At 37.8% G+C, this 12,354-nt stretch overlaps 1 protein-coding gene across 2 annotated transcripts in view; it reads left to right on the forward strand.

Moving 5' to 3' along the window:
• Nucleotides 1-9,483, forward strand: part of adcyap1r1b (adenylate cyclase activating polypeptide 1b (pituitary) receptor type I) — a 33,900-nt gene extending 24,417 nt beyond the window's left edge. Inside the window, exons 7-14 of one of the 2 annotated variants that reach the window (XM_004068130.5) lie at nucleotides 343-475; nucleotides 562-715; nucleotides 804-864; nucleotides 947-1,016; nucleotides 1,097-1,188; nucleotides 2,470-2,599; nucleotides 3,932-3,973; nucleotides 5,968-9,483. In XM_004068130.5, coding sequence (XP_004068178.1) covers nucleotides 343-475; nucleotides 562-715; nucleotides 804-864; nucleotides 947-1,016; nucleotides 1,097-1,188; nucleotides 2,470-2,599; nucleotides 3,932-3,973; nucleotides 5,968-6,156 — 871 coding nt within the window. In that variant the 3' untranslated portion in view covers nucleotides 6,157-9,483. Of the gene's footprint in view, nucleotides 1-342; nucleotides 476-561; nucleotides 716-803; nucleotides 865-946; nucleotides 1,017-1,096; nucleotides 1,189-2,469; nucleotides 2,600-3,931; nucleotides 3,974-5,954 lie in introns of both variants that reach the window. The other variant, XM_011474272.4, reaches the window with a different exon arrangement.
• The last annotated feature ends 2,871 nt before the right edge of the window (nucleotides 9,484-12,354 follow it).

Raw genomic sequence — 12,354 nt, forward strand, 5'->3', positions numbered from 1 at the left:
ACGTGTAAATGCTGTTTGAAAAACCTTTTACCTGTGTCATAAACACATAGATGTGTATGTAGGGGTTTGCTTACTTCACAGCAACAGTCCTGCCCACAATTCAGAGGTGAATTTCTAAATAACCCCCGCCGCTTTGCAGAAACTATGTCCTAGAAAACAACAGTTTTATTTTTATTTTGGCTAAAAACGGCACAATCATAATTAAAGGACCTCTGAGAAGGCTTTTATAATAGATCAAAAGATGATCAGAGTACATTTGATGTCCAAATTTACTTTAATTTGAGTATATGTTATGTTTGAGTCCACACGTTTGAAGCCTTTTTTTGTTTTTTTACTGAACAGGAAGCTGCATTGTACCAGGAACTTCATCCACATGAACCTGTTTGTGTCTTTCATCTTGAGAGCCATTTCTGTCTTCATCAAAGACGGCGTGCTGTACGCCGAAGAGGACAGCGACCACTGTTTCATACACACTGTGGGTAACACACACACACACACACTCAGAAAAGCAGCCTGCCTCATCTTTTCAATGCTGTAGCCCGCTTTCCTGTTTTTGTGCAGCTGGAGTGTCGAGCCGTGATGATTTTTTTCCACTACTGCGTCCTCTCCAACTACTTCTGGCTCTTCATCGAGGGTCTGTACCTCTTCACTTTGCTGGTGGAGACCTTCTTCCCTGAGAGGAGGTATTTCTACTGGTACATCATCATTGGCTGGGGTGAGGCGTGGTCACACACATGCAGGCAGATGAATCAGAGCTCTGTGATCACCATGGTGCTAACCAGACGATGCACGTGTCTCAACAGGAACGCCAACAGTGTGCGTGACCATCTGGGCTGTACTGAGGCTACACTTTGATGACTTCGGGTTTGTTTTGAATAAGTGATGAGCCCCACGTAGAGGTCTGCTCAATCAGGCATTGACTGCTGCTTTTTTTTTATTCTCTCAGTTGTTGGGACACAAATGACAACGCTGCCATCTGGTGGGTGATTAAAGGACCTGTGCTGGCTTCGATTATGGTAAAAGAAAAATTATTATTCCTTTTAGTCTATACAAACTCATTGATTGTTACAATTAATAGTATGCTCTTTGTCTGCAGGTCAACTTTGTGCTCTTCATTGGCATCATCGTCATTCTGGTCCAAAAGCTTCAGTCTCCAGATATTGGTGGAAATGAATCCAGTATTTACCTGTAAGTGCTTCTGTCTGACATGTCCTACCTACCTTCTGTGAACCCTTAACTAAAATAAAAGATTTTTTATGTTAAACAAGCTTGCAGCATAGTCAATTGCTAAATCCTTTAACCCAGTAGAGCCTACTACATCAAAAATTGAGAGATTTCTTTTTTTCTCTCTAGATTTAAGATGTTTTTAATCCTTTTAATGAAGTCGACAAAAAATTTGCTCTATCCCTTTATTTTTTATGAGATATTGATCGTTTCGATCATGAAATGTTACCGAATTTCGGTAAATATTTGCTCTAACGATGTTAGTTTAAGTGTTAAGTAAAAAATCACCTCATTTAACCACTGGTGCAAATTTGATCCACACATTTTTTGCATGCTGTAACTGTATTATAGAACATTTAAAATCAACACATTTTCAGTTTTTTGCAATACAGAAAGTAGTCATTTCAAAAAATGGTATTTTCACCTTAAAGGTATTCTCACCATAAAGTTAAAAAAATTAGCAAAACCTTTTCCCGCCAAAAGGACTTTTGAGATTACACGGAAGCAGCCATTTTGAAATGAGCAGGAAAGGCCTTTCTACTGCCCCCTAGTGGAATAATGATGGACTACAGGACACAAAACGTGAAGGAAGTTCTTAACAGTGTGTTTTTATGGAAAGTTTGGATAAGGCAAATGAAAAAGGGTCCATGAAATATTTTATATATATATTAATAGTTATATAGGGTTGTTATTTAGTTTTAAGTTTGAAATTTGAAATTTTACATGTTTTGATTAATGTTATAAGCAAAAAAAGTAAAAAATAAAAAATAAAAATAAAAAAATAAAAATTATATATATATATATATATATATATATATATATATATATATATATATATATATATATATATATATATATATATATATATATATTACAGGATGGTTTATATTTTTGATCAAAGTGCATAATGTGGTTTCAAATTAATTTAGAATATTTTATTTTACATTTAAACATTTTTTACTTCAACTTTGGTCTTACTTGTTGTATTGTTTATTTACTTGTCAATTGATTTAACCAACACATTTTTGTTTCTGAATTACTTATTTATTTAGTTGTATTCAGAATTTATTATATCAAAGGGGTTAGGTAAATGTAATCATTTGTAAAGGAAGCTGCATACAATGAAAGATACAGTAAAAGACTGAATTGGAAGATATCAGGCACAGACAGGGTGATAAGTTTGGAGTTTCAGTTGGTAAAATCACAGAACAGAAAGGATCAACCTATTTATGTGTTATTGTGCAGGAGACTGGCCCGCTCCACTCTGCTGCTGATCCCGCTCTTTGGGATCCACTACACCGTGTTCGCCTTTTCTCCAGAGAACGTCAGCAAAAGGGAGCGTTTGGTGTTTGAACTCGGCCTCGGTTCTTTTCAGGTAATAGATCGCACATAAGTGCTTCACCTGCAAAAGCATCAGCCCGTGTCAATGGGCTGCGGACAATGTCTTGACAGTTTGCTCTTTAAATTTTAAGAATTTTTGTTACCGTGTCTGAGGGCCTTTTCAAAATAAAAGAACCAGTCGGACTCATTTTGATTGCTGTAGACAGATGTACTTTCACACTGCAGTCTTGAGAGTGGATCAAATTGTCAGACAACATATCTCAGTTATAGCAACTGCAGAAAGAGAGTGAGAACCAAATTTAAGGGGTAAGAAAAAGTAAAAAAAAAACAAGGATGAGTAACAAAGAAAATAGCATTTGACATCGAAGACACAAAAAAGCAATTTAGCACACAGGCAAGTTTTTCCGATTTTGGAAATAATGGGGTGTTAAGCAACATGAAGTTGAGAAACATGTTTCTTTTACTGACTTTTTGACAAACCTAAATGTTCCAGAAAGCACTAAAAGCTGCTTTACTAATCAACAATAACAATTAAAACAGAAGGGCAAAAAATAAATAACAAAAACACCTAAGCAAGTCGTGCTTGTTTTGAATAAAAATTTTTTTTTTCAATTTTACAAGCACAACATTTTAAAACACTTTTAAAATGTGCTTCTGTTCAGGTGTATGCTCTTATTTCTTTATAAATATATAGACCAAGATTTTCTCTTTCTTTTTTAAAGAAGTATATTTATTTGCAATCACGCTCTGCTTTCTTTTACATATTTTGTCATTTGTTTGTTTATACCTTAGATTATTGATAGTAGATACTTTATTGATCCCAAAGGAAATTATATGGCAGTTTGTAGCTCAAGATCATTCACACTAATCAAATTGGCTTTTAAATAAATAAATACATAAATAATTAAACAAATCTACCTCAGGGTATATTTTACAACAGAATAGCAGCAGTAACATGCTAATGTTGCAATGTTGAGCTTTGTCTCCCTCCTGTGGGCAAAAAAGGGAAATGCACGATCAAATTTTGACTGATTCTTGATGCAGACAACCTGCTTTTGTTGTTTTCACTCCTCGCTACCGCTACTGTTTACTGCACCAGTTCAGCAGCAGCAGAGCATGAATGACTCAAAAGTGAACTGATGTAAAACTCTGTAAACTGTGAGATGCAGAGTAAACACTGATGGATTCTGTCAGTGTGAAGAGACGGGCTGTTAAAGGCTTTACAGACAACAGTTGAAGTTGATTTTCTTTGATAGGTTTGATTCTTTTCACTTCGATTGTTGATTCAGTGCAACATAAAAATTCCTGTAATTCCTGCAGAAAGTGTGTTTGAAAATCATTTTTGACCATTTTTGTTTTTCTTCAGGGCTTTGTGGTGGCTGTCCTGTATTGCTTCCTGAATGGAGAGGTAATTCTCATTTTATACTATATCAAAGTACTCTCATATTTAGTGCTTTGTTCCAAAACAGGCCTGATATGGAAGGTATATGGTGTCCAATATAAATAAAATTTAAAAAAAAATCTTTTCAAATTAGCTTTTAAAAAGAAGACATAAAACACACAAATATATTTACTTAAGTTGTTTATTCATAAATTAGATTGTTGGATTGTTTAATTATTTCAGATTTTCTTTCATTTATTAGTTGGTGCTTTTAAAAGAATTATAAATCAGACTCAAACAATCATTAAAGTAGTTCTTTATATGATACTCTTATTTATTTAAAAAAATCTTTCAAAAAAGCATTTACTAAAGAGAAAGAAAAACAACAACAACAGGCATGTAATACCTGTTCAATACAAGAGCTTTAAAGTCACAATTTAAAGTACACACATTCTCAAATTATCTTAATATCAGCTTTTTTTTAAAAATAGCTGTTGACTCTTTTTCATTAACAAAATTAATCATAACATTGCTGTTACATTTTTTGAGCGTTCATGATGCAGATTTTTGTTTTGGTGTGGTTTCAATCAAGACTCCAAACAATTATTTTAATTAAACATTGTTTTTTTTAATTTATGCCAAGCTTTAGATCGTATTTGTTGTTTTACCAAAACACATTTTTGTCCAAATCATTACCTGTACTAACACGCATTACAATTATTGCTAGTCTTCTTGAGCGGGGTTTTCTAATAAAACCTGGTCCTCAAGAGCCACTCCATTCTGTTCTCCACTTCCTATTGCCCAGCTTACTGCTGATTAGCTGACTCAGGTGATTCCACTTCCTGATTGACTGCACACACCTGATAAAGTCAGTCAGCATCAAGCAGTTCAGGGACAGCTGGAAAAGTCATGGCAACCCTTTTCTAGAGCATGTTTTCCAGCTCCTTGGTGCAGCTTTGCTCATGGCAGTCAAAGTGTATTTATTTATTTATGGGACGGGGGCTTAGATCAAAAAGGTTTTTCTTTCAGCACAAGTCATCAAAGCAAACCACAGAATCTTATTTTACCGATGTGTCCTTGACCACAACATTTGGCTTTCTCATATATAGACCCTGAAGTCTTAGATAAACCTCTGTCTGTATTTCTCTGGGTGTTTCCTTAGCAGAACGCAGTACACATTTTCTAAGTATACTACAGACCATGTACACGTTCTGTAGGCAGTGTACTAATTACTAATACTTCTAAGTTTCATATTAGTTTCATATGTAAAATAAGGAGCTCAGAGACACGTTTGGGTGAGGAGGGCCGCTACTTTATTCTGCCTTTTTATTCACATAGCCAGAAGTCCATTTGTCACCTCACGTCATGCGCAGGAGAAACACCAAAGCGGAAGGAAAACGGTGCAACATACACCCCGTCCTCCGTATGAAACATCCCGATTGAACACAAACAACACAGAGGAATTAAAATAGCCTGTTATTTTAGCATAAAAACGTTCAAAATGCCTCTTCAGAGGGAAGCATCACACAGACCTGAAGGAGATCCTGTCTTTGGTGGAGGAAGAAAGAATTGAAAGTGGACAGTTGTAGTGATATTGACAGGCTGCAGAGATCCTGCAAGCCACCAATCAATGAATAAAACATTAATAAAACTGTAAATCAAACAAATGAGCTTCCAATCATTTGTAATATCATCATCACATGTCAGGTAAAAAAAGACAGAAGCTTATAGTTGCATATACCATAAAATTCATAGAATGGTCATAGAAAATGTTTTCTGGATTCTGCAATTATTGCTTGAATCCTGAAAGGGAGCAGATTCTCCTGAGATCCTGCCGTATTTGTTTTGACTGTGAAGTTCTTTATGAAAGTTTGGTTTCTCTGTAGTGTGATGGGAGTTTTTTCTGTCACAGAAAAATGTGGATAAAGTTGCAGATTTTGTGAAAGTGTTGTGTAGAAACTGAGTTTATCTCCTTCCAGCGAGGTTCATTAATAATGACCTTGTGAAGTATATCCCTCAAGGTGCAATCGGAGATCAAGAGGAAATGGCGCAGCTGGACGGTGAACAGGTACTTTGCTGTGGACCTGAAGCACCGGCATCCTTCGCTGGCGAGCAGTGGGGTGAACGGGGGCACGCAGCTGTCAATCCTCAGCAAGAGCAGCTCGCAGATCCGCATGTCCAGCCTACAGGCCGAGACCCCGGCCACCTGAGCGGCTCCGGCGTGGATGCAGCGTCCGCAGACCCATCCGGACCGGAGAAACCCACCGTGCCCACTCTCATCCCGATGACCAGCCTTACCAACCCGTTCCTCGACTCATACCCGGATGATATCACCATGGAAACACAGCTGAGCTCGAGCGACCCAGAGCAACCTCTCGTCTAAACCCGGATGTGCCAAATGAGGAGCTGCCGGGGATTTGGCAGGATGGAGGAATCCGATGGGATCTGTATATATTGTGTTTAAATGTGGTGCTACAGGACACAAGGGGTCCGCTCGTGTCTCTCTCATCATTCCAGTCCGTCCAACACATTTCTGCATTCTCACTGCATTCCCCTCTGAGTCCAGACGTCTGCAGGTCCAAGCGCAGAAAGACACTCTGATAGTGTAAATACTTTATTGTCGGCTGCTGTTTAACCAGTGAACACATACAAGTCTCCTGCAGCTTGGGAGAGGGGTTTTTTCAACATATGATTGTGTTGCATCATGGGAAATGTAGTAGCTGAAAAAATGCTGGCTCCTTACTCCACCTCAAAGTCCCTGCAGCGACCCTTTAAGAGGTTACAAGAGTCTTTGAAAGACGGGAGCGTTCAGTGTTATCGATCAAGCTGTGGCACAGTCAGAGGTGGAGGTGAAGGGCAATATTTATTTTAAAGAAAGGATTTTCTACAGTTCTGTGAAACTCAAAAAATTGTGAAGTGGAAAAAGAAAAATTAAGTTGGCAGCCATTAGTACAAAAAATGTCAATGAACTTAAAAAGTTGCATGAGTTTTCTGTCTACTTTCATTTATCACAGATTTCAATATTTTCCTTTTTATGTTTTTTCTAGTTTCTAACTTTTTGTTTAAGTAATAGGAAAAACCCAAATTCCTGTCTTATTCATCCTTTTTTCTGCAGCTAGTGTGTCAGTGATGTCTGGCCTCTTCACTCTAAAAAGCAAGCACACAGATTTCAGCCTTTCATTTGAGGAGAATTCTTCCAAAGATGAGTTTTTCTTTTTGCACAGCCGTTTCACACTGCAGCTGATGTCAAGTCTCCTACCGATCCAGACGACTTTACTCTGCTACCTCCAGAAGTGCCTTTCAGCACTAAACGTATTGGATGATTTTTAAACGTAATTTGGAAAAACAAACCCGCAGAATACAGAAAAAAATGAGGTTCTGAAAGTGCTTCTCTGATGCTGGAGAGGAAATCTGTTTTTAAAACCTGGAGGCCTTCTGAGTACTAACTCAGTTTATAAAGATGAGCAAAACATACGACCAAATCAAGCCCAAAAAGGACAAGTTTCTGTGTATTGACGTCGGTCTAAACAGATCAAGAAGACTCACATATCAAGAAAATGTCCCCTTTTGTGAAGCAACACTCATACCCGCGTGAAATTGTAAACACCCATTCTTGAACAAGCACGGTGTTCACACTGGTCTGTCACTACACGGTACTAGCGCGTGTCCGCGTGTTGGAAGAGGTTCGGTGCGAAATCTTGAAGCGGTGCAAATCTCGAAAATCAGGCTTTCTCTTTCACAGCTCTGTTGTCATATAATTCCATCCACAACAAACAGCAATTATTAATTTCTCAAGTTGGCACTTCCGTGAATTAAAAGGGAAGCCATCCACACGTCACAACTGATTGGGTAAAATTCAAAATGGTTAAACTTTCAACGCACATTCGATGGTCGTTTGGTTTGAACGTAGAGCCCGAAAACGGTCTTAAAATGTGTGTAGCTATGTGTGAACGTGAGAGTTTTGAACGCGCAAGGGGCGCCATCCATACGTCACAATCAAATCCACGTCACTGACTGGTCAAAATTTGAACTGGTTAAATGTTCAACGCATTTTGAATGTAGATCACGAAAATGATTATAAAAATGTGCGTAACTCCACGTAAACGAGAGTTTTGAACGCAGAAGCCTGAAACGCAGATTTACGGACGTTTATATAGACTTTTCATTGAAGTTGGTCACTTGAATGCATGTTAGCGAGGGCGGTGTGAACGTAGCTTAAAACAACTTTCTTTAACCCTTTAACACCACAGCTGTTGCCTGTAACAGCTAAAGACAAAAACAAACTCTTTGATGTGCCGTAACTCTGATTCAGACGCAGAGAAAATTGGTATTTCATTTCACATTTGCTAACGTGGAGCACAACCACTTTTCTTCAAGGCTGAATCAGCTGGACATGCATTGATTGCACTTCACTACTATAAAGTGTCACGTATCAGTAAAAGACTGGTTTTCTTCTCTTCAGAATCTGCTGAAATTACGTTAATTGCGTAAAAGTTGCAATAGCCGAAATAATGTCAACACTGAAGCTAAAGCTCTGGTGTTCAAAGGTTACATTAGTTTGTGCATGTTAACCTTTTTACCCTCACATTGGACATAAAAACTGAATTTATTCAACCCTGACACATTAAACATGAAATGTCCTTATTCGGAGGTCCATGCCAGTCTCGGGGAGAGATGGGCTGACCAGACACGGTCCTGACCTGCTTGTTATGCCATGCGTGTGTGTATGTGTGTGTGTCTGTGCTGCAGTAATAGCAGAGCAGAACCAACAGCAGCCATAAGGGGGCCCTGTTGCTTTCGGGAAAGGGCTGGACAATCAGCACAACTGCTCTAGTTCATCCACAACGTGCATCACACACATCCGGACAATCCCGCTTTCTCTTTCTTCTCCTTCTGATCCCTTTGTGAGGAATCGCTTTTTTTGGTGTTTTAATATCGGAGTTGGAGCCTTATAACGCCAGTACTATGTTGATGTCACGCAAAGTTGTTGCTATTACTATGACAAATAAATATTCATTTGAAACAGCTGTCCTGAACCATGAAGTATAGTGAGTAGTTTAAAGGTTGTGTAAAGAAATAAAACCTGTGACTAAATGAACTGCAGTTTCAGTGTGTGAAACAGAAACAAACTGCCAACACTTGTAACTTGTGAAGCTAAAGTTTTCTGTGGTTCTAAGTGAAATAGTTGCATTCAATGAGTTTTGTGCTCATGGTTTTTTTTCTTCTTTTACAAATGTTCTTCTTTACAGTGATAATTGTGTCTGCTAAAGCCTCAGCTCTCCAGCAGAGACGCGTGCATGCCCGTCCAATGCTTTTCCTTTGAGTGTTTTTTCTTCACAGACACGAAGAAAATCACAGTGCCATCAGTAGCTAGTCTGCATGATGTTTAATGGTTTACTGAATTTGCTTGTTTAAAAAAGTCTGACCACACAATGGCTGAATGTAATTCGATTTTAATGCAACAGTTTTGTCTTTTTTCTGTCTGTGCACATTTTTGTAAGCTATGAAACTATCGAGAATAAATGTTTTTAACTTGTTGGCTCTAGTTTGGTTGTTGACTTTAGGACTTTCCTAGGTCAAAAACATGTCACCCCCTTCATGTAATACAACTATTGACTGTACATGACAACACGACTGAGTGACCCCTCCCCTTTCACATTCTAAATAGGGAGTATCTGCTGGTTCCAAGAAGCCAAAATCCCATAGACTTCCATAGAGAAATAAACAGCTAGTATTCAGTCATTCTAATTGTCAGAATTTTTTTTTTTTTTTAAGTTATAAAATGGCCAATCTGATGTCTAAATAAGTTTACGTTGAAAACATTTGATAGACAGATTGCCCTGAGCTTGGGGTGGCAGGGGTGTGGACTTCCAACAAGCTCACTCCTTATTGGCGAGAATGGTTGCCATAGAAGTGTTTACTCGCCTGACTTTGACCAATCACTGCTTATTTATTTTGATTGGCTCCAAAACTGGTGACTGATCTGACTTTATTTGGTTGGAGTAAGCCATTTTCTATGGGTCACATCCACTCGGTCCAGTTCTCTTATACAGTCAATGAATGCAACACATCTCATTGAATACATGCAAATACACATTAGGCCAAGAAACACAGACTGAGGGTGGGAATTAATACAATTTTTTTTTGCCACTTTTTTTGAGCACTTTATCATTTTCTGTTTATCGTATTTAGTTACTTGTAATTATTTTTATTTTTATTTGAAAATAAAAAAGAAATTAATCAATCGATCAATCAATACGTATGTGTCCCATTTATGAAATATACAGGAGTCTGTTTGTGAAATATTTACAACAAACTACTTATTACAAAGAGAAAATCAAACACTTTCACACGTCACATGTAATTGTTAAAGGTTAAAAATCTACATTACAAAGTCCACAACATACAAACTCATCCAAGCAGAATCAGATGATACATTTGTAATTGCAGTGCAACAGAAGGGTAGACCACCACAGCTGTATAAAATAAGCTTTATTATGCCACATAATTTACATTTACACAAACAGTACAACAATATTCCAACCCTATCCCACATTAAGTCACATTTAAGAAGAACTTGTTAGCAGATGGTTTGATCGTTTTGTATTAAAAAATCTAGTGTAAATGAGCAGATTAAAAACAACAGGGATAATTGTGTTTTCTGACAATGTTATGGAACCTGCTGTGAAAAATGTCTGTCTGAATATCTTTGTCTTTTTTTTTACTTTTGACTAAACTCTGAGTGATTATGAAATCAACAACAAGCTACCAAGCTCAATCGCTGCACTTATAAAAAGCTTTTTTTTGGTGTATTATTCAACTTAAATGGCTAAAGTAAAGCTCTTATTTACAGTAATATTACAAAATTAGCCATGATGCCTTTCAATCTCCATGTTTTGAAAACGATGTCTTTGATTAAATAAAAAAAAGAGATTTATTGAAAGAAAGCTTTTAACAGTGATGTCATCAGCCACTGGTATTTTATAATGTTAAATGTAGGAGCACAGTGTGGTGTGAATAGAACTAATGCCGTGTATTTGTTTTCTGGTCATTTTCTGAGTGATATATTGGTGGATGACTTCAAGATTCAAATAATTCATTCTAAGCAATTATTTATTATCTAGTTTGTTTGTTTTAACAAACAAAACAAAACCTAACAATTTTTATAAAATTTTTTATTATTTGTTTCTCTTGCTCTATGTACAAAATGCATGGCCATCAAACACATACTGAAAGTTAAACCAGTTCAATTTTGACCAATCAGGGACTGAGATTTGGTAGTGATGTATGGATGGTGTCCTTTTTAATTCACAGAAGCCAACCACTTGAAAATTGATCATGAAGGAGAAATTAATAATTGCAGTTTGTGTCTGGCTGGGATTATATGACGTCAAGTATTTCATCTATCGGAATAGAGCTGTGAAAGAAAAAGCCTGGAGTAAAATTTGTGAGATTTGCTTTGACATTTCACACCTCTTCCAACTACACCAACAGCATGTGCTAGTATCAGGTAGCAACACTCCAGTGTGAACACCTTACGCTAAGCGCTTTACACATCCTCGGTGTAAACGTAACATTAGGCTTGTTCCTTCCACTTTCGGCTTCTCCCATCAGGGGTCGCCACAGCGAACAAGTCGCATGGTAAATTTGGCAATGTTTTACGCCGGATGCCCTTCCTGACGCAACCTTCTCAAACTGGGCTTGGAACCGGCCGAGGTAGAGAAGGGAACAGGGAGCAGCCCGGAGTCGAACCCGGGTTTCACGGACGGAAGGCGCCGCAAACCAGCACGAGCTAAACTGGCTCCAACATTAGGCTTGTTAACTCCTTATAATATTCAGGTCCTATGGAGGGGTTAAAAACAAACATGTACACTGTTCAAACATAAAAAATGAAGCGCGAGGTTCACTCAGAATATTTTATCTGTGAGTCCAAACGTTACAAGACAATATGGCTTCTCCAAGTAAGGGTTTAGTGGCCGACAAAGTGTGCATTATCAGAAATCAACGCACGCCTGAACTGTGCGACGCGAATCGGAGTGGTCACTAACCCGCTTATACCATGGTCACTTACAAAAGAAATTAATATTCAATCAGTTTTTAGTACTTTATTCTTGCTATTTTTTCGGTTTAGATTGCTTCTTTCACAAAAAGCAGACTATTTGTTATCTGGTGCGGTGCGTTGTCACGGGAACATAACTTTCGCGCCCCTTAGCTGGGTGAGCCGGCGCAGACCTCAAGTGCAGCAGCGAAGGAAAGCAATAAATATGCTGATCGTCACAATGTGTTAAATAAAGCATCAGTCCAGAGAGAAAGTTCACCTCTTCAGATGATGAAGCAAAAGTTCTTTGTAAAGAAGCCAGCGCGGTGATATAGAACATTTATGCTATGTGACGGAACTTCTTTTTTAG

Source organism: Oryzias latipes, chromosome 4 (genome assembly GCF_053564925.1).
Source record: "Oryzias latipes strain Hd-rR chromosome 4, Olatipes_Hd-rR_3.1".
NCBI lineage: Eukaryota > Metazoa > Chordata > Actinopteri > Beloniformes > Adrianichthyidae > Oryzias > Oryzias latipes.